The sequence below is a fragment of the Tachypleus tridentatus genome, chromosome 6 (assembly GCF_004210375.1).
Source record: "Tachypleus tridentatus isolate NWPU-2018 chromosome 6, ASM421037v1, whole genome shotgun sequence".
Classification (NCBI taxonomy): Eukaryota; Metazoa; Arthropoda; class Merostomata; order Xiphosura; family Limulidae; genus Tachypleus; species Tachypleus tridentatus.
In genome coordinates this window covers 69,336,956-69,362,429 of record NC_134830.1, presented here as the reverse complement: position 1 = coordinate 69,362,429, position 25,474 = coordinate 69,336,956, and the positions used below count along the sequence as shown (strand labels likewise).

Here is a 25,474-nt window from a genome sequence, read left to right as displayed (position 1 = left end):
GTAATATATAAACGTCGAAAAAATGTGCAAAAATGATTTAAAATGTTCCAAATTGCCCCTCCCAAGGGCACAGTGGAATATCTATGGACTTACAATGCTATAAACCGGGTTCAATACCCGTGATGGGCAGAGCACAGATAGCCCATTGTGTAGTTTTGTGGTTAACTCCAAACAAACAATCTTGCAAATTCCTCATGGGATTGCTGTCTTGTCCCCCAGTGGCACAAGTCTGCAGACTCACACCGCTAAAAACCGGTGTTCGATACCCGTGGTGGGCAGCTCTGTGCTTAATTCTAAACAACGAAATAAAAGCACTGCTTTCCTTCTACTATTTTCTTGTGGCATTTCTCTAAACCTTTAATTTCAGTTTGTAAGTATTATGCTGAGAAAAACTGCGATAAACATACTAATATAAATAAAGTATTTCTCTATTTAATTTCATCCGTTTCAACTCACCCCAGAGCGTGTCAACGTGCTCCATACTCACACAAAGCGCACGCTCTTCTGTGTAATAGAGGAAGGTGTTTATTTTATATTAGTGTCAAAACTACTTTATTAAGGTTATTAGCTGGTTTTTATTTAAAAATTTAAAAAGTGAATCATTCAGCCCTGGTCTCTCCTCCGTTTGATTTAAAACTCAAAGTATTTCCTTCTATTAAGATAACATTTTCAGTTAAGGTTTACACACGACATTTCTGGATGAGTTAACCGAGAAAATCCACTATAGTTTTTGTGTTTTTTTTACTACTGAGGACGAGCTCTACATTGGCCTATTCATGTGTATGAGAATGGAATACATTTTAAAAAACTCTCTATAATAATAAAAGTTTGTTTTTTAATCGAAATACGTATTAACGTCAGTTACTAATTTAACTTATTGGTATGCCTGTTCTTATAACTAGTATTTAGGTCTTTTAAACCTGAGAAGGTCAAGTGCATTTGACCTTTTCCTCGTCTCCCCTGTTAGATGTTATAAGCTTCTGTTAAATACAAATTTAATCACTGCATGAGGGTCAGTATATCTCGCACCTACTCTGACCCTTTTTTAGGGCAATGCCCATGTAAATACTTATATTTGCATTCATGTTAATAAATTCATTTTCTCATTGATTCGTTGTTGCAAACGTTCTGTGCATGACGAAAAGTTCCATATTTATTTTCATGTTCATTAATTTTACACTAATTCAGATAATACACATAAATACCTTTTTAATGGTTAAAGCTAACGTGGGTTTCTTCGTATAGCATTTGGTGGCTTTATTAAATGCTACTTTTAACATATATATTTACTGGTTGGAGATACTTAAGGTTACCTACATCATGTATGCAGAAGCAATTTATTTCACACACAAGGTCGCTTTTTTGCTAATTTTTCGTGAACTTATTTAGTAAATTTTGTAGAAATCTATCCGAGATGTTTTGTATATTTGCATATTTCCTTCCCTAGTGACACAGCAGTATGTTTGTGCACTCACACTGCTGGAAACCGGATTTTGATTCCCGTGGTGAGCAGAGCACAGATAGCGCATTGTGTAGCTTTGTGCTTAATTCCAAACAAACTGACAAATATATATTTACATATCTGTGTATAAATTTTCATGGGGTTTGTTTGTCTTTTGAATTTCGCGCAAAACTACTCGAGGGCTATCTGCGCTAGCCGTTCCTAATTTAGCAGTATAAGACTAGAAGGAAGGCAGCTAGTCACCACCACCCACCGCCAACTCTTGGGCTACTCTTTTATCAACGAGTAGTGGGATTGACCGTCAATTTATAACGCCCCCACGGCTGAAAGGACGAGCATGTTTGGTGCGATCGGGATTCGAACCCGTGACTCGCGGATTACGAGTCGAACGCCTTAACACACTTGGCCATGCCGGACCGTTTCATGGGTGCTTCTGGGTGCTTTGTATTCTGTAGTGAATATTTTATTTTGTATGGTTTATAGTTTAATTATGTTGTCTACTGAAGTTCCAATGTTTTTTAACCCGTTAGGCTCCTTACATAATTAGTGCACTGCCAAACTTTTGTAAGAATGTCATTACTGGTATGACAAGATTCATAATATAACGACTGAATTACGCACTCGAGTACAAATCGTTAAATAATACCAGAGACAACGAATCTCACCTTTGTGTGCAAGTGCAGTCTATTGTTTTGCATTTTCAGACTGTGAATTTGAAGATTCAAGATTTGCATTCTGTTATCGCAATCTGCACTCTGGGGGGCCTATGTGTGTTATAAGAGTAGCAATCAAATCCCACTATTCAATCAACTAAGAATAGCCTAAGAGTTGGTGGTTGTTGTTACTTACGGGCTATTGTGTCTCTTGTGACGGCTGTGTGCATAAAAGCTCCTTGTGTACTTTTTATATAAAATTCTGGAACAGGGAAATAAATTCACCGCTATACGAAAAGAGCATCTATCGTTCCGTAACTTATTTCTTTTGTTTTACCTGTATTTATAAATTCCCACTAACAAAACAAAAATTAACCGATGTTTAAAGTTTTGTTGAAAGTATGGAATGTGTTTTAGGCATTTGAATGATATATATATCTTCAAGGCTTACAGGATTCATTTTCATTGGTGAGATCTTGATGAGAATGTAATGCTATCAATGAAATCAATTGTCATGTAAATGTATCAGGAGTTTCATAAATATCAATCACTCTATAAAGAAAACATCTACATTTTAATAATATAACGATATCAAATTCCTAGTAAAATGTATCTGAAATACAAGATATTGATTTTATAGGGTTAAAAGTCAAACAGTATAATTATATATACGTTGTATATACGTGTGTGCGGTGAGTATAGCCGCTCGTTGTGTGTGTGTATTTATATATACTCAAACATACTTTCATGTATATATTTATATAATCATGCTATTTTTAGGTAAAACTAATTCTAGAAAGAGTGATAAGATAGGAAATTCCACGAGTTATGTATTGCAAAATAGATATATTTTCTTTGAATATGAGGTTGTGAAAGATAAAGAAATATTAAATATCGGTGTATACATAAAATTAACAATATTCATTTAAGACAAGCCCAGTTATATACTTAACTTCTCACAACGACCAGAAAGACAGAAAATTCTAGAAAGATAGCATTACCTCGGTGATCTCAAGCTCAAAACTGAATTTCTCAAGATCACATTCCATGTTATATCTCCTGATATCTGATTCCAGACAGCTTAATTTTCATGTGTACTATTTAAATTGTTTACGTCATAGTTGCCCAGAGAATCTAGCACTACTCACATGACTAGTCATTTCCCAAACTAAGGAAGTTGTTACCTCCTGAAGTCACCAGTGGAAGAGACACATGTTTAACTTCAATCATTAGGCGCCTTTACAACCATCTTTTCCACGAGAAGACAAAAGGAGTTACTCTAGGTGAATGACATTAAACAATGGACAGCTAGAATGAAAGTAACTCAATGCTATTCTTGACTTCTGTGATGTGAAAAACAAAACAAAATAACAAATTATTACAATTTTCTGTACTAATACTGAAAAAAACATGGCGTGTTTATATATGACATAATATGAAAACCAATAGCCAAGAACAATTCAACTGCTACAAATAAAACAGATAAATAAAACTAAGGTCCGACCTACAGCACATAAACAAGCTAAGAGAAATATCAGTAAAATCAAAGGTCAGTGTAGATACATAAGACTTTGTCTCTATTCTTCAAACTTACACGTGAAAATTAGCGAATCAGTAACTTAAAAATTAAAGGAAGATGTCCAAAACTAAAATAACTTTAAATTAATAAAGTAACTATACTCTTTTTTGACACACAAATAAAATTATTAAAATGTAGTCACTGTCACTATCAACACATAATCAAGAAGTTTTCTCGATCAAAATTCAACCGTGCCTTATGGTACGTGTTAAAGTTGTTGTAAACATAAACGCTGAAACCTTGCTTACTTGTTCATTGTGAAACGATGTGCAATATTGATCTGTAATGGAAACCCCATTATTCTGTTCATTTTTTTTCCACATAAAAGTGTTGTATGTTATAGTCTGAAAATCCCGCTGGCGTTGTTTTGCAGCTGCTACTGGCTGCTATGAAACATGAGCTTGTGTACAAAGGAGTTTGCCTTAGATGAGTCACCATGTTTCCAGTCCTCCAGGGGACCTTAAAACGGTTTCTATTAATGGACAAAGAAGTTGCTAGCCTCTACAGAGAGCAAATCTATTCTATTTTTATTCGGTTCTGTTTGGATAATTGTTAAATTTTAGTATCCTGTGTATTAACATTTATATTGCTGACAAGCATCGTGATTCGTTAATCAAAACACAAAATATTATAATCTTGCACTATGAATAAATTATTATTACAAAATCAGTGCCGGACTTAGGGAATGTGGCTAGCCATCTTAATGCCCCCCCCCCAGTGGCTCAGCGGTATGTCTACGGATTTACAATGCTAAAATCCGGGTTTCGATACTCGTGGTGGGCAGAGCACAGATAGCCTATTGTGTAGCTTTGTGCTTAATTCAAAACAGCAACAACAGCCATCTTAGCCGCCTACCTTAAATCCGTCACTGAAAATAACAAAAATAAAATGTTGTATCAGTTTTCAATGAAGTTAATGCTGGAATTTTCTAGCAAAAAACAACATACGCACTCGTATATTATAAAATTTAAAATAAGAAAATATAAAGTATCTTATAGCAATAGCTCGATTTTTCTGCTTTTAAATTCATAATACAAATATTTAATTCTACGAAGCGACTAAACATGCTAGATAATTTACAGTATAAGAATCTGAAAGATATGAGATTTAAAACTATCTCAAGTTATTTCATCTGCTTAGACAATCCATTTAATGTTTGGTTTAATGCGCAAGCATAATACGTATCACAGCAATACCCATGCGCGTTACCTACGTTACGTGAAACCGAAAACAAAACTCAGTTTTAGCTCATTTTAATTCTATTAATTTGTTTATACCTTCACAGTATCAAATTATTTCAATAAATACGAATAGATTAAGAATAAAACAACAAATATATTAATCCCTGTAAGAAAGTTGGATCTTGTTAAGGAGCAAAGTATATTTTCAATTGTTGAAAATATACAAGAGAAGTTAGATGTCAATTTCAATTCTATGAATAAAAAGCCGGATAGATTTTTCAGACTTCCTGCAACAGTTATTAAAAAACGACCTTATGAAATTATTTCGCTCATCGATTATTACGTGAATAGCTAACTTATTATTTCAAAATTTTTTGAAACTATTTGACAACTATCACAAACAAGAGTTTGAGATCTTAGTTCACATGTATAATTACCTTAATGCTAAAAATAAATGACTATACATGTTTGATAATGGTAATTAACAGAATATAGTATAATGAATTTTCCGTCGCTTTTACAGTAATATAAGGATCTATATATTTCTCACAAACACTCGTTATGTGACACTTGTATTTTTGTTTCCCCTTCTTATCGGTACTATTTTCTTCTTGTTTCATTACCCAGGACCTCATAAGTAAAAATAAGATAAGTTCTAAGTATAATAACCCAGCTAAACACTTATCGAAAGAAATTGTCATTTTATAACCACGTGAAACAAATCAATATGAAATTGATAACTGAGATATACAGTTGCAAATGAACGAAGTAATTAATAAAATCAAATATAGAATTTTGCATTATTATAAATAGAAAAATTAACCCTTTTTTAAATGTTAAAATGAGAATTATGAGCATCCAACATAGTGATTACTGGGAGTGTTACTCAGTTGCAAAAACTTATAAAACATTGTATTTTATAAACACACGATATTTGTAAATGCACATCGATCTGAGAATATTGTAAGAAATATCATTGGTTATCCCCAAATATCACTACAGAAAATACATCAACGATACTATTTTGTCTTCTATAGCGACTATTTTACTTGTTCTAGTTACTTTTTATTGGGATATATTTCAGTTACAAAGGTTACTGAGAGTTAAGGTTAGTGAAACACCCAAACCAAAATAAAATACTCAAAAACTGAAAAGTAAAACTTGAAGACTATATTTTGTAATTAGTTTGAAATGTAGTCTGGACGTGATTCAATTTTTAACTCTTTTCATACATAGTAGGATATCCAAGCGATACAAAGTTTCAACTCTTTTTGTAATAGTTCTCTCTCATATTAACATGTGAAGTGTCAGTTACAAAAGTGTCTACTCTGTCATCAAGAAGATAAAAGTTTAAAATAAATAAAAACATTTAACCATTTTAGGACTTTTTAGGACTAGAAAATAAGATAACATCCTCAGCACAGATTAGTAGAAACGCTGTTTAATTCTTTGTATACAAATAACATTCTCTGTCAACAAAATTAATCACGTGACTTGCTCACAAAGCATCTTTGAAACTTATGATTGGGAAGTAAACTAATTATAAAATATTTGAAGAAATATAATTTGGGTGACTTCTTAACACATATTTATACACTGGGAATACTAGCTTATCTTCTCACCAATACACTGCATTTCCTATAATTATCTCAACTGAATTAATTTTATTAGTGAAAAAAATCTGATAACTGTACTATTTATGAATGTTTCATTTTGTAAATTTATTATTGATTGTCAGAAAATTGCAGTGTAACGAAAAAAAATATGGAGAGTTGAAATTCCTATATTAGATTTAGAGACATCAAACTGTCACTAGTAAAATAAATATCAGAATATCGTGCTTTTGGTTTTACAGTAGCCAGAAAGTCCGATGACTGAAGGAAGACTGGTAATATATGTATATATAACACAAAAATAATATATCTTTACCTTTCAGGAATAAAACGGTATAAGAAGTACGAAAGCCTTCGTATATCACATTCGCAAAATCATTCTATGAATTTTGTAAGATAACGACCTATGATTTTCAAGTGCTCAGACAAAACATATTATTCCAATGTCATCAAAGAATAAACAGAGGAAAATGTGGCTTGCTTCCACTTCAACCATATCTCAAATGTAGGAGGGAAAATGCAATGACATAGATCAATAGTTGTTGTTTTCCAGCTTTAGAAACTCTCAAGTTTAAACACAATAAAAACACTTCTAGAAATCGCTATTACAAAAATTAACGTTACCACATTAGATTTTAAAAAGCCCAGATTATTTATATTTTCAACAAGCAACCTTTAAGCCATCACATTGTCCTCCGCTGCGGATTTACAACGCTAAAATCAGGGGCTCATTTCCCCTCCGTGGACTCAGCAGATAGCCCAATGTGGCTTTTCTATAAGAAAAACACACATACACGTCATCACATTATACAAGGATCAAGCTGTATTACGTTGGTGCTAATGGTTCCATTTTTGATACTGTAGGATATCAAGGATGTAGCTTTTACGCTAAGTGAATGCTTTCTATTTGGTCTTAATTTTTTTTGGACAAAAAAGGTCCCTATGAATCGCTATTACAAAAACTACCGCCACCACATTGGATTTAAATAAAAGCCCAGATTTACTATATTTTCAATAACTGGCTTTTGTGCCATCAAGTTATACAACAGCACACCTAAATGTTTGATTCTACATTTCATCTTAATAGTTCTCAAACACAAAAAGTTGACTAATAGCTCAGCAAACACAAAGTCACAAGTAAACCAATCTTTTCAACTTCTCAGTGTTTTATTGATTTAAAATATAATGGTGTACTTAACCTAATGGTAGATAGTTCTGGGAGAAAATTTCGTGAGTGAACGAAAAACTTCACCCTATAAACACTCAGAAAATCTGATAAAATTTGAATATTTTTATTTCTTTAAACAGTGAGGTTTAATAGAACTGCGAGAAAATAATTTACCTAACTGAAATTTCCGATATATGCTAATAACGGTAACAGTTATTTCCTGTCACCTACAAATAGTAAGGTTTCGTCGTTATAATAAAAAACGGCAGTAGCAATCTTAGCACTAGTTTCGAATGCACAACCGCGATTTTGAGTGCGATTTTATTACCTCTGCCACCTGGAGACCAATGTTTCACGCCATTTTTTATCTATAATTCAGTCAAAAATTATCGTAGTTTGATGAAACTTGGTGGACTTATATAGAATAATATAACTTATTGTAGTGCAAAAACTTATTCGCGTGTGTTAATAACGAAGGATATGCGGTCATATTTTCATATTTCTTGAGAGTCGAATATGATCAACGCTGAGCGGCAGAGGTGTGAGCTGTATAAAGTGGCCCTCTAGTTTTCGATAGATTTTATAATTATATTATTTGGTATTGTTTGAAAGCAATATTTATATGAAAAGTACAAATTTTGGAGGAATAATCGCGTAATTTGATGCAAAATGTAATAAAATGTCTTGTTTGTACAATAATAACGTGTTTTTAAAGAAATTATTTTTTGTTAAATGTCAAAATGAAATTAAAACTGTTTGTCTCGGAAGGTAATGTCACACAAATGTTCATTAAATGTAGAAAAGAAGAATCATAAAGCAAAGTCAAATAGAATAAGGATTTATATTCCTTGAAAAAAGTATAAATGTTCTTCATGGATCAGGGGTCAATGGACAACTATGATGATTATTTGAGTGTTTTAAGAGCTGTTCATAGAAACTGTTCCATGAAATCAGGCCAAGAGTGAAAGGAAGGTTCAGTTTCGTGAGGAAACTTATTGATCAGGTTAAATCACTTCTTAATTAAACACTAGATAAAAGAAAGAATAGTGGTTTCAGAACAGACAAGTGTCCCTTGAGATTCAATCAAGTTCAAGGAAGAGATAGAATAACTCGTTTATTCGTTACTGTAATAACAATTTTTAATTCATACAACTTTGAGATGTCCTTCACTCTCGGGCAATACATGACCCAATTGAAATAATATTAGCAAGTGGTTCCAAGTTTACCTGGTTCGTGCGCTCTAAAGATATCTGACGATGTAAGTGCGCTGTAAAAGTAATGGTCAAATCAAACTAATTTATTAAAGTATTTCAATAGGTATAAATAGGTATTGATAACCAGCTGTCTTTCTAGGCTATGAGTTCATACTCAGAAATAGCTAGTGCAGAGAGCCCTCGAGTAGCTTTGCGCGAAATTCAATAATAACAAACCTTCGCTCTCACCGTTAAGATGTTTGAACTCGAATGCATGTCAACTCTCTGTAGGTCACTTTTTGTTGACTACTTTAATATTTTTATTATTATTTCTTTAACAAGCATTCAGAAACTCGAACTCAAAAGGTGGTTTATAACCGTATAAGAGTTACATTTATCTTAACATATAATTTTCACCTTATGGCAATATTGCATATATTTAACATGCAATTTTCACTTAAATTACAAAAAATGGCAATTTGAAAAAGTATTTTAGCAAAATATTTTGTTTTTAAATTAACGAATGGAAACGAAGGGTGATTAAAAAAATCAGCACAACTATCTGAATTAACTTAGTTTTACAACGATAGATTATCGCACATTATCAGGAAGTAACATTTCATCACAAATATAAACTGACTAAAAGCGGAGAGCAATCAATGATTTCTTTGTATAAATCTTAGAACATTAAAGTCTAAATTTACAGAATTTGGTTATTAAGAATAAAGCACCTAGTTTTAAGGAAACTTAAGAGCACACAAATGCAGAACACTGATTGTTTGTTTGTTTTTGAATTTCGCGCAAAACTCCTCAAGGGCTATCTGCACTAGCCTTCCATAATTTAGCAGTGTAAAACTAGAGGTAAGGCAGCTAGTCATCACCACCCCCCGCCAACTCTTGGGCTACTCTTTTACCAACGAATAGTGGGATTGACCGTAACATATAATGCTTACACGGCTGAAAGGACGAGCACGTTTGGTGCGACGGGGATTCGAACTCGCGACCCTCTGATTACGAGTCGAACGCCTTAACCCACCTCGCCATGCCGGGCCCAGAACACTGAACGCAATACATTTAGAAATTAAAATAAATAATCCACACTTACCTTCACGATCCCCAAAGATGAGACCAAAAGCCACACCACTAAGTTTGAAGACCACATTACAGTCGTAGTAAATACCTATGTCAGAAAAATCAAAATAGGAAATATTCGAAACTCGGTTTCATTATAACTTAAGATTATTCAAAAAGCTTGCTGTTTTTTATGTAACAAATTAAGTAAAACATAAAACAACTGAACTTTCTGATCAAATAACAGCTCTGCTTTTTTTACAGATTAAATCAAATCGAACGATAAACAAAGACAGCTATACACTTCAAACTATTCCATCTATTTATAATATTTCGTAAGAAATGGGTATTTGTATTGGAAAATACGTTTTTATATATTTTTATCAACACTTTCTCACACTTACAAAAATTACTGTGTCAATGGTTAATGTTAAACTGTGCCAGTGGTTAATGTTAAACTGTGCCAATGGTAATTGTTAAACATATTGTCTACATTCCTTTTTCAACGTTTTAAACAATTTATCAATTACACATTTGTTTGTTTTGTTTGTTTGTTTGTGAATTTCGCGCAAAGCAGCACAAAGACTATCTGCGCTAGCCGTCCCTAATTTAGCAGTATAAAATTAGAGGGAAGGCAGCTAGTCATCATTACCAACCGCCAACTCTTGGGCTACACTTCTACCTACGAATAGTGGGATTGACCGCCACTTTATAACGCCCCTACGGCTGAAAGAGCGAACATGTTTTGTTGTGATGGAGATTCAAACTCGCGACTCTCGGATTATAAGTCGAGTGCCCTAACCACCTGGTCATTGCCTGGCCTTACACATTTGATTTGCATAATTTCTTCAAGTTTGAAACATAACAAGTTCATTGGTTTATGTGTGCTTCGTATTCTGAAATTCTTAAATCATAGATCATTCGATCAGCTTACATCTCCTTCTGATATGCTCGTATGGACAGTTCTACAATATTGGAACATAATTCCTTTACTCCAGACATGAATGACCCGGCATGGCTAGGTAGCTAAGGCGCTCGACTCGTAATTTAAGGGTCGCGGGTTCGAATCCCCGTCCCACCAAACATACTCGCCCTTTCAGTCGTGGGGTCGTTATAATGTAACTTTCAATCCCACTATTCGTTGATAAAAGAGTAGCCCAAGAGTTGGCGGTAGGTGGTGATGTCTAGCTGCCTTCCATCTAGTCTTAAACTGCAAAATTAGGGACGGCTAGCGCAGATAGCCCCCGTGTAGCTTTGCGCGAAATTCAACACAAACAAACAATCAATAAAAGTTTTAGTTCCAATACCAGCCGTTCTTAGATATGCCTATCTAGACTCAACATCTATCCAGACTTAGTACCTCTTCCATGACCTTTTATAAAGGTATTTTCTGTGTTTATACGGTGATTATCTTCAGTTAATACTGCATTATACATTTCATAAATTCAGTATTACATAAATACAGAGTTTTGTGCGTTAAACTATGGAGTTGTGCAAGTGAATTAAAAAATTTTTGCCCGTGAGGAAACAATTATGCTTCTCAGTTCGAGAACTTCCATAAACGGAACAGATAAATGATCCTGTTAAAGGTTTATTATTTGCACAGTAGATTTTTGAATTAGCTAAACTTATTAAGTCTTGAGTTCAACTGATTTATTTATTTAAGAAGGTGTGTGCAAAAAACCAAACAAAACGAACACAAAACCTACTGATAATGTGTATTTGTGATTAAACTCTACTTGAAGATGTAGTACCTTATGAACTTGATATCTTAACTTACGTAGTTTACGCAATCGATTTAAATTACTTACAACATTTTTTCTCCATTATATTTGTAAGTTAGGGATTTAAACAAGATGATTGTTAATTAGTAACCGGTCGTTTGAGCAACGTTGACTCTTTTAATGATCTTTTAGAATGTTTCTCTTTGAATTACTTATAGTTTTTACTCTTATTACTATTAGTATCTGGTTAACAAAAACAAATCAAACCGGATTATCTGTTTATACGGGATTAATTACCAAAAGGGCTTTACTATTGAAATATTAAACACTTAACTTTGTTGTTCTTTTTTTTCTGAACTAAGAATTTTAAGACATCCAAACTAGAACGTTATGTTGGTGAATAGAAAGATGCTATTTTAAGATAGTTTCAAGGAGAGTGGAGACTCAACATTTTCATAATATGAATTTTTTAAAAAAAGTATCATTTCTTTTAAGAATTCCCCTAAACATACTTAAAAATTCAAACTTTCTAAAACACTGGGTCTAAGAATATATCTATCTATCTCTGTTGAACGTTTCTTTACCTTACGATCAAAACTTCAGTTGACATTTTAAAGCTACTGTTCATTATTATAACGACAATTACAATTGAATTATGTTAATTACGATTGGTTTTAAATCTAAGCAGCGTCTGTTACTCGCTTCACAATAATAACAACCCAGATATTAATAATATATATATATATATTACTTGCAGTACTTCACGATGGTTGTTATTTCTAATGAAACCAGGAGAGTAATGTCAATCGTATAACTGTGGTTTGTTTTTGCAGTAAATATTCTAAAGTCAAACAAAGGGCACAGATTTTCAAAGTAAATTACTTTCACAAATATAATAATTGCTTAATAATGCTTGAACCAAGCACAAACACATTTGCACAGAATACTACAAAACAACTCCAGTAAACGTTTTTCGTTTTAGTCCTTGCTTCTCAATTGTTCTTTCAACAAAGAAGTTTTTACTATGTTGTGTCCTTCCTCAAGCAATCGCGATCATAATTTATCTTAAAGAGAAAAAACAACAAAATAAACAAATTTTACTTTAAAATCAGTCTAAATGGAAAGGGTAGAAAACTTACCTAAATGTACTTTGGTTTATTGAAGAATGTACTTGGTTTTTGTGGAAATTGTTAAAGCAATGATGAACCAGATTCCCGTCACTACGTCAGAGCTGCTATCAACCGAATTGGGTTTTTACATCGATACGCCGCTCTTAAACAAAATCCATAGATGGCGCTATGTAATGCAGAAAATACTACCCACGAGAGTGCAGCACGTACTTGATATTGAGTGATAAAATTAATATAAAAAAGGATATATAAAATTATAAAATACAAAATTGAAAAACAACATTCGTATTAAAAATAACATGAGTTATCAATAAGATATTCAATATGATATATTTATTTAGTATTTCTCATACGACATGAAATTTTGTATTTGCTGAACTATCCGTACTTTGTCCAGATTATGAATTAAATATAAAATGTTTGAATGGAGAGTATGATAAATAACATAAAATTCACAATGTTCACATCATTTATTTATAATGCAACATATTACTACGGTACTTATTATCACCTCGCTAAAAGTGTTATATAAGCTTTAAGAACTCAATATGTATAAACTTAAAATGTTACACATTGTGTAATGACCAGTGAGACTTTTTATGAAAAACTAGCTGAAAAATAGCGACGGTTAGTGTGCTTTTTGTTACCTCCAGCTCTCACTGTCCTGGTGGTTAGTGTGCTTTCTGTTACCTCCAGCTCTTATTGTCCTGGTGGTTAGTGTGCTTTCCGTTACCTCCAGCTCTCATTGTCCTGGCGGTTAGTGTGCTTTCTGTTACCTCCAGCTCTCACTGTCCTGGTGGTTAGTGTGCTTTCTGTTACCTCCAGCTCTCACTGTCCTGGTGGTTAGTGTGCTTTCTGTTACCTTCAGCTCTCACTGTCCTTCTACATTTTTTCGCGTTATTAATTAATTGACGGTCATTGGCCGCAGAAGTGTTTTATGGGATGAAGTTGTAAGGTCAGGGGTCAACATAGGAAGTGGGCATGGCTCAAGAAATAGCACTTGAGATCAGTGTTATAGTGGGTGTTGGATTAAAAAACTTTAGGTAAGTTTATGTATTATTTCAGTATTGGCGACCTTTTTTTTCATTGCATTCTTCCACAGTGAGTGACAGTGCACTCTCTGAGATATATATGACGTTTATGTAACCTATTCTCACAGTGTGTGTATGTTGTGCTATAGAAAATTTAATGTGGGTGTATATATCTTATTATAGCAAAGTGACTTTAACCTATCTGTTGCATCTACTGAAGGAGCTTGAACTCATGACTTTAGCTTTGTATTGTTTGTTTGTTTGTTTGTTTTGGAATTTCGCACAAAGCTACTCGAGGGCTATCTGTGCTAGCCGTCCCTAATTTAGCAGTGTAAGACTAGAGGGAAGGCAGCTAGTCATCACCACCCACCGCCAACTCTTGGGCTACTCTTTTACCAACGAATAGTGGGATTGACCGTCACATTATACACCCCCACGGCTGGGAGAGCGAGCATGTTTGGCGCGACGGGGGCGCGAACCCGCGACCCTCGGATTACGAGTCGCCCGCCTTACGCGCTAGGCTTTAGCTTTGTAAGTTCAAAGCCTTAACCTCTCTTCCTCTGGCGGATGGAAAATGTAATAAAGTTTTCTTTTTCTTTGACGTAAGAACGTGGCATTATATATGAATGCAGCTAACATTAACTTGCATTAAAAATGATAATAAATACTCAATAACATCAATAAAGGGGTGGAGGGAGTTGTAAACCATCCATTAACGTGCAACTTGTTCCAAACTATCGTCCCACAAAGTTTGGTCAAGACTGGCACAGCAACCTAGGATTAGTTAAATGACAGATAAACAGACAGGCACAAATTTTTGTACTTCATATATATATATATATATGCCCCCACTGGCTCAGCGGCATGTCTGTGGACTTACAATGCTAAAAACCGGGTTTCGATACCCGTGGTGGACAAAGCACAAATAGCCCATTGCGTAGCTTTGTGCTTAATTCAAAACAACAACAACAATATATATATTAAAGTGGTTGAAAAAATACAGTGTAGTTCTATGCCTGTATTATGTACTTAGCAATTTATATGTTATGTTTGTTTAACTCGATTATAATAATAACATAATTCTAATTTTCTTAGTGCATTACTAACATATTGTGATGTCTTTCTGCTCTCCCTTTCACTTGTTCTTTTAGAAATCCTCACTGTTTTTTGTGGATGATAAATGTAATCTCTGCGTATGTTGTTTTACCTTAAGATAACCTACAGCAAGAGGTTTCATGCTTCATGACTAAGCAAACGTGAAGCAAGAAACAGCTTAATATTCCAAAGTATATTTTCTATTGCTCAGCTGTTTACCTTTTCTGATAGCAATACAAGTCTAGGTAACATTTTATCTTTGCTATTATGCCGTGTTACTGTTGTTCATTTCGGTCATCATGTTTTCTCAATAGCTAGCCCGATGTGGCTTTGCTAAGAGAAAACACACACACACATCATGTTTTAGGTTTATTAGATTTTGATTTTCGCCCAAAGCTACAACAGGGATGCTAACTTAGAGGGAAGGTAGTCAATCAACAACACCAACCGGGCAACTCTTAGGTTATTCTTGTTTTATCGAATAATGCATCAGTCTTACAAACTAACGAGCACACGGCCCCAAAGTGCGGAGCGTGTTTTTGTTGCAACGGGAAACGAAAAACAAACCTCGGAATCACGTTCCAAACACGCTAACTACTAAGCCGTACCAGAATCACGAGTATTTAGTCAAAATGAGCCTTCATAGTGTGTATTCTAATGACTCTTATTTTGACAACATAATCCAATTAATATATATTTTTTCATTTTATAATTGCGAATCAATAAATACTTCTTTTGTTAAATCGTCAGTACGTACAAAATGGTTTTATTCAGTTTTTTACGCATTTTTATACATAAACCCGATGTCTAGTTTGAGCAACTGCAATATAGATTAAACTGGTTGAGAAAACACAGTGTAGTTCTATGTTTGTATTATGTGCTTAGTAATCGATATGTTATATTTGTTCAAATCGATTATAATCCCTGGTTAAGTATTATAATTGCTTTCTGTGGTGTTATTATTGCCAGTACTATTAACATCATTATGATTCTGATTTAAGTAAAAGCGAAAAGTTAGCATCTATGCATACATATTGTCGTGACTGCTACGCCTTACTTTAGAACAGCAAAGTTACGCTACACACCCAATAGCCTTGGTCAATCTATATCAATATATAAGTTCGTAGTGTGTCTGGAAAAATGAGATTATAAGCACTGCAGTTTATGAACTCGTAATCAAAATTTAAGAGTGGAAAAGGGCACATTTTAACAGTTTTTGAAATAACAGACTCACCATAGAAATTTGCGAATAGAACTTGTTACTAAAATATTAAGAATACATGCGACTGCCTACATTAATTTTACATTATTGAGTATTAATCGACTTCTAACATTTTTTTCATTATTGATTTCATAATTCCTCAGATACAGTTTCTTCTATGATGAAATAAAAGTACCATGAAAAATGAAATTCTCATGGCTTTATGAAATCAGTGAACTGGAGCGAGATTCGAATTTAACTATCTTTTAACTGTGTTGGTGTTATTGAAAACCAAACTACTAAGTTCAAAACCCTCACAAATCTCAACACAAAGAAATTGAATTTATAATAGTGCTATTTTACTCAAAACATAAGAAACTTAACAAAAAAAAACGTAAAATGTGGGTGAGTGTTTATTGCAGAAGATATTTCAGCTAAAAATCGTGCTTGCTCATGACTATAGTTGTACAAAGTTCAATAATCGGTGAGAGAAACGTTTCGTTTAATTCTTTGGAATTAAAAGCTACACTGTGAATTATCTGGGAGCTGCCTACCGCGGGTATCGAAACCTGATTGGGAGCTTTATAAATCTGAAGACATACAGCTGTGCCATTGGGAGGCGTAATGTGGGTGTGTTTTCTTATGGTAAAGTCACATCAGGGTATCTGCTGAGTCCACCGATAGGAATTGAACCTCTGATTTTAGCCATGTAAATCCACAGACGTGATGCTGTACCAATGGGGTACGGGGGACATAATAGAAATCGACTAAAATATTTTAACTCATTATTCTTGTAAAGAGGCAACAACGAAACTTCAAATGCCAGAATATAGTATTAACCTTTAACAAAAGCATCCAGTTAAAGAAGAATTAGAGCTTATTTAGTTTATTGTAATCATTAATTGTTTATTAAACCATTTGGGAAAACATTTAGCATATTTTGATTATTACAAATACTATTATTTCTTATAAAAGTTTTGGATAAATCAATCAAACCATTAAGTTAATTATCACCGACAAGGCAAGACCCCCCAATGTCTCAGCAGTACGCCTCCGGACTTATAACGCTATAATCCAGATTTCGATACCCGTGGGTAGCAAAGCACAGGACAGTTATTGCTTAGCTTTGTGCTTCATTCCAACCAAACCAACAAAGATAAGGCTAATAAAATAAAACTTTTTAAATGTCTCGATGTCATGCACATATCGAGAAAGCATACGATGTAAACTCTGTAATAGCACTGTTTAGAATTAAAATATAAATAGTGAGTTTTTACAAATTCGTGATCTTGAGCAGACAAGATGGCTAAACATCTGTTTAAATGTTTGTGATTATACTAGTGGGGCGAGGAAGATACGACTTTAGCAATGGGTATTTGGGATAACTTGGTTTTAACTTATAGTTAAATAAATATAACAATTTTGTTTTTAAAGTTTTGTTTGAACAAGAAATAAAAGGTTTTAGTCTGAAACGAAACGTCTGTGATTAGAACATTATTATTAGACACTATTCTAATTCTTGAAAATCTTTAAGGGACTAAATATAGAATCCTGTGTTTAAAAATATAGCAGAACTAACACTTATGTCTAAATATACGTTGTGATGTGATAAGTCAAATAATAGCCAAGATCAAACATGTTGTGAAGTAGACTTCCTAAGGAAGATGGACAAGTGATGACCAAGTCAATGATGGTCTAATACCAATCAATCCAAACCAGGAACGTAAAAAAATAATAATTTTGATAAACTTAAGCACCGAACCAGAAAATACCTGCACTGTTATGTATGGATAGTATCAGATAAAGCTATCGCATTCTGTTGGTCTAAAAATCATCTATTTACCGAATGAGGTCATTAATACAATATTTAGACTAATTTAAGTTATTCACTTAACTTCAAGTGGCTTGTGAAGGGACTAAGTTTGAGCATGATACTCTGATGTGCGTATCAACAGAAGCCATGATAATACAATATGTGCTGTTTTACGCTCTTCGTCTAGTTCCATATAAAATTACAAGTTTGTTACGTCTACTTAGGTGAATGTTTTATAATTGAATGAGAAATACTCCTGGATTATGTATTTAAAATAACATCTCAATGATGACTTTGAAGTTAATAACATTTACAGTTTTAAGCCACTCATAACTCATATGCTAGCTGGGTAATACTTATGTAACGCATAATGTATTCATTAACCTTGTAATTTGGTTTTGGAATTCATTTGTAGTTTCACTACAATTATAAGAAATGTTACAACATGCTTCACAAATATTGTTTGACAACGTTCTCCACAGATGGCACTATAAGTCATCATTTATAAACACGGTTACAGTATTCTGGTGATCAATACGTTAGATGTATTTGTGTTGTTTAACAGATCTAATATAATACTTCACGTGATTAATCGCCAAACCCAATACTATATTTCATCTTTTAAAGTTATTGTTATTTATCTAATGTTGATATTTCTAAAAAGTAGAAATTTTATAACAAGAGAGGGCAAGTTTTAGTAATATCAAGCTGAGATGCCAGTCCTTCGTCTTGGTTATGAACTTAAAAAAATATGCATGAGTGGATGCTACAAAAAGTAACAAAAAAAAAAGCTCGTGACCCAACCCAAGACGATGAGAGCCAACATGGAGGAGTTAACTTGTCAATGTAGAGTAAAACGATATGGCAATGAAACATATTTAAAATGTTCTGGATGTGGTTGTTGTGAATGTAGTAGTTTAAGTGTAGCAAACCTTGGTTGCAGGTCAGATTAGACACGAACTTATTTGAAGATATCCCAGTCAATTTGGCGTACTACCTTAATCGGAGATTCGTCAACTGGTTACTGCATTAACAGTGACAAATAGAACGACAGATACAATGGTATCGTCATCTTCAACAACGGGGATTGGAATCATGTATCAGAAATTATTAGTTTCATTATTACGTGAAACTAACGGCACAGTAAATCTCAAACATGCAATGTTGAAGATGTTCGATGACACAACACTGTGTGATCGTGTGGTATGTTTGATGCATTAAATAGTTTTACTGAGCAAAAACAGTTAAGGTGATTCTGATTGGATAAGCCAGTATACAATCCAGACTCCTCAAACAAAGGCCTTTCAAACGATATGACATTTGTAGCATTTGATCGTCAGATTTGCGAGAAAAGTTCCGGACAGACAAACACAAAAGTATTATTTATAGTGGTTTTGGTTTTGTTCATATTCGTTTTTGAAGTCGTTCCGAGAATCATTCATCAAGATCTATTAAACAACCCTAAATCACTGATTTCCGGGATGATACTCTTGTTGGACGCCCTAAATTACGTAGAAAAAGATACTGGGCTGTCTTGTATGGAAAGTGTTAAAAACCTTTGAATATTAAATTAACAAGTTGGACTTCCATGTCATATCGATTACTGTACTCATCTACTACATGATTTTCTCAGATATTAAATTCACATTATGTTCTAGTGTTTAAGAGTGAAGGTGCCAAGTACTGTTGCCGTTTTAGAGCAAAACTATATAATGTACTATTTACACTCTATCTTCCGCGAGAACTCGAGTCCTGGAATTTAGCACCGTAAGTCTGCAAACTTACCGCTGATCCATCGCGGGAAGTATTGATCCACTGATCGTAAATATGCTATTTCAGACTTCCATCATCCGGTAAATTGACTTTCCACTTCTTTTTTATCTCATACCATTTGATCATTCACTCATATCCTCCATATTTATAAGTCATGCAAACCGTATAATTCTCAATCATATTTGCACCCCAGTATCATCCGTTTGACTTGGTACCGAGACAAAACGAGAACTGAAGCTTTATTAAGAAACGGAGGATACGTTTTTAATATCTTTAATGTCTTCAGAGACATCTAAATGAATGCTTTTCCAAACGTAATTTTGTATGCACACCTTGTAAAGTTTTACACATCATTCCATGTCAGTATCATCTATTTTATCAAACGTATTAAGTGAAATCGGAGTTTTTCTTTCATTTCAGGTCGCCTGTGCTGTAAAAGTTCGAAGATGTTTAAAATTTCCATTACTTTTTTCATGGCCTGTTGTATTGCAAATGTCAAGTTTAAAAACTAGGTACATAGCTGGTAATGTGTCACTAGCTTAAACAATTTATCTTAATTTATTTGACCTAAGCCAATTTAAGTTTCTACGCTTTAATTTTTCATATGAGCCTTACTAATATTAAGATTTAAAACTATTAACCCTTTACATGTTTAATTAATTTAGTGTAATTGAGCTTTGCGTTTTCTCGATTGTTAAAAAGATCACAAATCAGTTTATTTAGTGAAAAAAAATGGCTAGTCCATTTTTCAAAGTTTAGCCAACCTATGACAAAGCTACCTGAAATTAGCATAATGATTAAACAATCTTATTCTATACTCTAAATAGGCTATTTCAATTCACGTTTCCCTCCAAGTAGTAACGAATTCATGTTCATCATATCTTAATTCTATTTGTTGAAAAAAGACAATTAGTTCAATCAGAAATATCAAGGTGAAAAAGTAGTTTGAAATTTCTTTTTATTTAAAATATTTTGTCAGGAAAATAATTTACGCATAGAATACGAACTTTCTTAATGAATTACGGTTCACTAACGTGTATTGATCTTATTCATTTTAAAATAAAAATTATTCGTATATATAGAGTTGTGTATATTTTGTTGTTTCTGAAATATAATTTACTTAAACCACTGCCCTCAGTGGCTCAGCGGTATGTCTGCGGACTTACAACGCTAAAAACCAGGTTTCGATACCCGTGGTGAACAGAGCACAGATAGCTCACTGTGTAGCTTTGTGCTTAATTCAAAACAACAACCACTTAAACCATTTTCGATATATGACGTTCTACTAAAACGTATTTGTTGAATCTGTTTTTTTTTTTAAATTATCAATAGGAAGTTAAATACAAAACTGTTTTAAAGTCACGGATATTACTGAAGAATATTATCAAATTTAAAATCACTCCAATACAAAAAATGGCACATCTGTAGGCGCTGTGCTTCATGCCGACCTAACTAGCAGGAGCGGATGAGAATGGTGACACTTTTCACACTGAACAGGATACTAGTTCATTGCGAGTATTGAAGAAGAATATTACAACCTAAAATTAGTTTACTGTTTATTACTATCTTAATTTGTTTATATGGATTATTTTAGAATACAAAGTGTTAACTTGTGGAAGGTAGAAAACTAAGCATCAATATGTATTATAAAAGCTTTCCGGCCATTTATTAAACTAGCATAATACGTATATTTACATTTAACAATGGTTGATGTAATTTTCTACCACTTTGACGACAAACATGTTATGCAGGTTTAGAACATACTTATCACGTTTAGTTCCATTTGTCTGACTGACGTATTTTCATAAGATAATCAGTTGAGAAATACCAAGGTACTTGGCTCGGATGAATAAGTAACTCATACATTTTGCTTGTTTGTTGTTAAGTGCAAACGTGCACAACAGGCTATTTGTATGTGTTCATCGCTGGGATCGAATCACAAATTTTTTGCATTACAATCCATCAAGCTCTAAAGTGCGAGGTTTTATATTTATTAACATTAGTTTTATCAGAATAGAAACAACACAAGTTTATACCATCACTAATTAAACTACAAATATCATGCAATCGAGTAAAAGATTGAAAAGGAATATGCATGTTTGTCTATGTTAAGAAACATGCACGTATGTCTATGTTGAGAAACAAGCATGTTTGTCTATGGTAAGAATACGGTTGAAACATAAAACACTTGTTTGTGAGCTGTTATTAATTATTGTGTAAAAATACTTATAGCAACAAGTTAATCTTTTACAGCTATAACCTTGTATATCCAAGAAATAACATCATATTATTTGCTGTAGCTAAGTCCCTAACTTTGTTTACCTTATTAAATTGTAAACAATGTTTTAAGTATGGTTTGTTAAACTTAGTCTAGAATTTACTGGTTTCAATATGCTGGATCTTTAAAGGATAACTTTAATAAATTTACGGAGTAAAAAAAAATATTAAACAAAAACAGAAATTTATTTGAAAACAAAAATCAGTCCAAATAATGAAATGTTATGTTCTAATGTATCCATTGTTTTGCTCTAAATAGATTTTTATAAAATTCTTTTAACCCCAACACAGATTTTTAAACAATCAAAGGCTGTTTTAAATACATTTATTCAGATTTTTTTAAATAAACAATTGATCATTTAAGACAAATTACACAGAAACATAATCAACTAAGTCGAAGATTAATTTTGAAACTGTGTGACCAGTCATACTTCTAAATACACTCTGGTGATGAATTTTCATAATCCTAAATATATTGAAGGTATAAAAACAATCGGGAAATAATAAACAAAACAACACCAAGAGTATCAACCTCGTGAATGCTAATAACTTAAATAGAACATAATTATATATTAGGTCAACTGAAGATTAAGAGACTTTTGAGTCAAATTTACTTCAGTTATTTCCATTTAAAACATACAATTTACAGCTACTGCTTATCGTGCAAAATGTACAGCTTCTTTAATGTTTAGATACAATTAATCATTATCACTATTTACACAGAACAAACTTACTTCTTATTTTCTCTAATAAAGCTTAATGTTCTTTTCTACTAAAGCTATACGTTGATTTTTTTATGTAAATTGCAAGAAGTGAAACGAAATATAGAAATGCTGAAATGGCCCCCACGTTTTGTTTTTGTTTTGTTGTTGTTATTGTATGTTTTTCTTTAATATATATTTTAACATACTTTGTAGGTCACGATAAAATGTCATGAAATAAAAATGTTTGAGACACGATCCTCAGTCACACACACACTGTACATAGATGTATAATTTGAAACTTAAATATTAATACTTTATTGGTAGGTTTTAGAGATAACAAAACTGTATAGAGGAAACGTTGTGTGTTCAAGCAAAACCTTATTTAGAGGAACCTCTTGTCGAAACAAGCATTGTAAGCCACCTTAATTTACAGAAAGTCATAAAATTTATTTTTCAAATATGTAAACTTGTACAATAATGAATTTTTTACCTCTGTATGATACGCATTTTGTCATAAAAGCAAAGTTCGGGACTTACAAAAACACTATAACTTTAAGTTGTGACTTAGTGACTTTGTATGAATATTTGAGTTATATAAATATATATATGTGTGTGGATCGTAAATCTACTGATAGGATCAAAACATTTCCAGATAGAAGCTTCATTATATTCTGGAATCCAGATTTATTAAGTGATAACAGGATGCCTTAGATCGGTTAGCATTAGTGAAACATGTTCTGCAAAAGTGCCCTTAACAAACACACTAGCTTTTCAGATTGTTCGAATTCCGCCACAACGAAATATTTCAACATAAAACACATGCTGTTTCTAATAATAAAAAATCTCGATGTCTCTGATAATCAGAAGGTTAGTGGCGTGATCAAAATACAATGACAATATCATAACCTGTAAGTATAAATCAGTGTATACTGAGGTTGTCTAACACAAACAGTTTTCTTTTTTTTTTGAAGTTTAACAATAATATATGTTTTCTTTACTTTGTACAGTGCACATCAAATTAGGAACCACTAAGCTATTGTACATTAGAACATTTTATCATTCTTACACTGACATCACGTTTATAACTTACTCTGATCTTTTGGAGGAAGATGGTTTATACATATATATATGTATATGAGTTACAAACTACTCGAATTTCGCTAATAGTGTTAACTCATCCTCGAAGTTGTAAACAAGTTATAAAGATTTAACTAGTTTAAGCAGTTGTTGTCTTTCTTAGTCTTAACTGCTTGTTGTAATTTTATCAAGTGTGAACGACTTTATTCTATCTCACTAGTATCTATTACGAACAAATAACCGTTATAGTTCAGCCAGTGATATTCTGTTTAGAAGAAGACAGGACAGGTAACACATTTCAGAAACATAGCTATGATTTAAAGTGTTTAATTACCTAGTAGTGACATCTACAAGCTGACAGTGATTAATTTAATATTAATCTAATTTAAACGGGTTGTTTTGAATATCATTCAACCACTACGAGTTTCGATGGGAACCACACGACACAGAAGTCTTACTGCACTTACGTATTCCGTTCCTGAACAGAAACGGATTGTCCCGGATCTGATGAACCTGTCTGAGACAGATAATATGCATTCTTCCTAATGAAACTCTGATCCCTCTAATATTTTAAAGGGATTCATCAGGAGTGACTTATTTACAAAGGATGTCAGATAAGTTTCCCGTTTATCTTATCGTAGCGTTATAATGGGATACTTCTCAGTTCGTCACTTAACCGTATTGGAGAGGGGTATTAGCGCAGCTTCTCACACACAACTACAAAACAAGTTGTTATAGCTGCCTTTGTTTGAATAACACCTGTCGTCATAAAGAGTGTGGTGATATCTTATAACCTTAGTTTAGCCTTACAGTAAATCCGTTTTACACAGACTCCAGCCAGAGGCAAGACTTGGTAAAGATAGCAGACTCTTTTTTTGATTCATCTTCTCTGGAAACGTTGAGCTAACAATATGTCTACAAAAATGTTACCTAATGTTTCATAGACTAATTTGTAAACTCGATTACGGTGTTGTTGGTTTATGTTTAAATGCAACTTATTAACTTTCGATTGAAGAAGTTGGTTTAAAGTAGTTCCTGGCCTATCACCAAATTTGTTGCATATCAAGTTTGGCTGTTCTTGTATTCCTCGTTACTTCAAAGCTGGAAATTTGACGATGACCTAAGTGTAAAACACACATACAGAGACATATTTAATAGAGTTTTATTCTTACAACGTTTTCGCTATAAGAGAATAATGTATACTTATTTAAAATTAAAGTAAAAGAAGCATGTGGTTATATTTTCGTACATAACTTAGAACTATGTATTCCATCTTTAGATTAAGATGACCTAAGAAGGTCGAAATGTTGTTCTGTACTTTATTTTAATTAAAGTTTTAATACCCGTCTTGAAAATACCTTTTTACTTCAAGTGGGTTTCTCGTCATCACGAATAAGTTAGAAATGTATTTTTTTCTCTAAATACCTAATTAATAATATTTGATTCCAGAAAACAGAATAATAATATAACTTCACCTGATAATACAATGATGAAATTTGTGTGAGGTCATACCGTCAAGAATTTAATCATGTGGGAAAGTTACATACGAAAACCACAATCTCACACGAAACGCTCTATGTCAATTTCTCAAAGCATATTGAAAAATAAATTAATAAGTAGTATCCGCCATTTATTTCCAAAGGAGGGAATGTTTGTTTGTTTGTTTTGAATTTCGCACAAAGCTACTCGAGGGCTATCTGTGCTAGCCGTTCCTAATTTAGCAGTGTAA

The 25,474-nt window shown here is 33.0% G+C and overlaps 2 protein-coding genes across 3 annotated transcripts in view; both read right to left on the bottom strand.

Moving 5' to 3' along the window:
• The window catches only part of LOC143252757 (follistatin-related protein 5-like), a 107,338-nt gene extending 94,429 nt beyond the window's left edge, over positions 1-12,909 (bottom strand). The window contains exons 1-2 of the mRNA XM_076505391.1: positions 12,784-12,909; positions 9,955-10,029 (exon numbers count right to left, since the gene is read on the bottom strand). Of these exons, the coding sequence (XP_076361506.1) occupies positions 9,955-10,011 (57 nt within the window). The 5' untranslated portion in view covers positions 10,012-10,029; positions 12,784-12,909. The remainder of the gene's footprint in view (positions 1-9,954; positions 10,030-12,783) is intronic.
• Positions 12,910-22,272: 9,363 nt separating this feature from the next.
• The window catches only part of LOC143252756 (pro-neuregulin-2, membrane-bound isoform-like), an 80,763-nt gene continuing 77,561 nt past the window's right edge, over positions 22,273-25,474 (bottom strand). For both annotated transcript variants that reach the window (XR_013029126.1, XM_076505390.1), the window contains one exon: positions 22,273-24,865. The gene's annotated coding sequence lies outside the window, so the exon portion shown is untranslated. The remainder of the gene's footprint in view (positions 24,866-25,474) is intronic.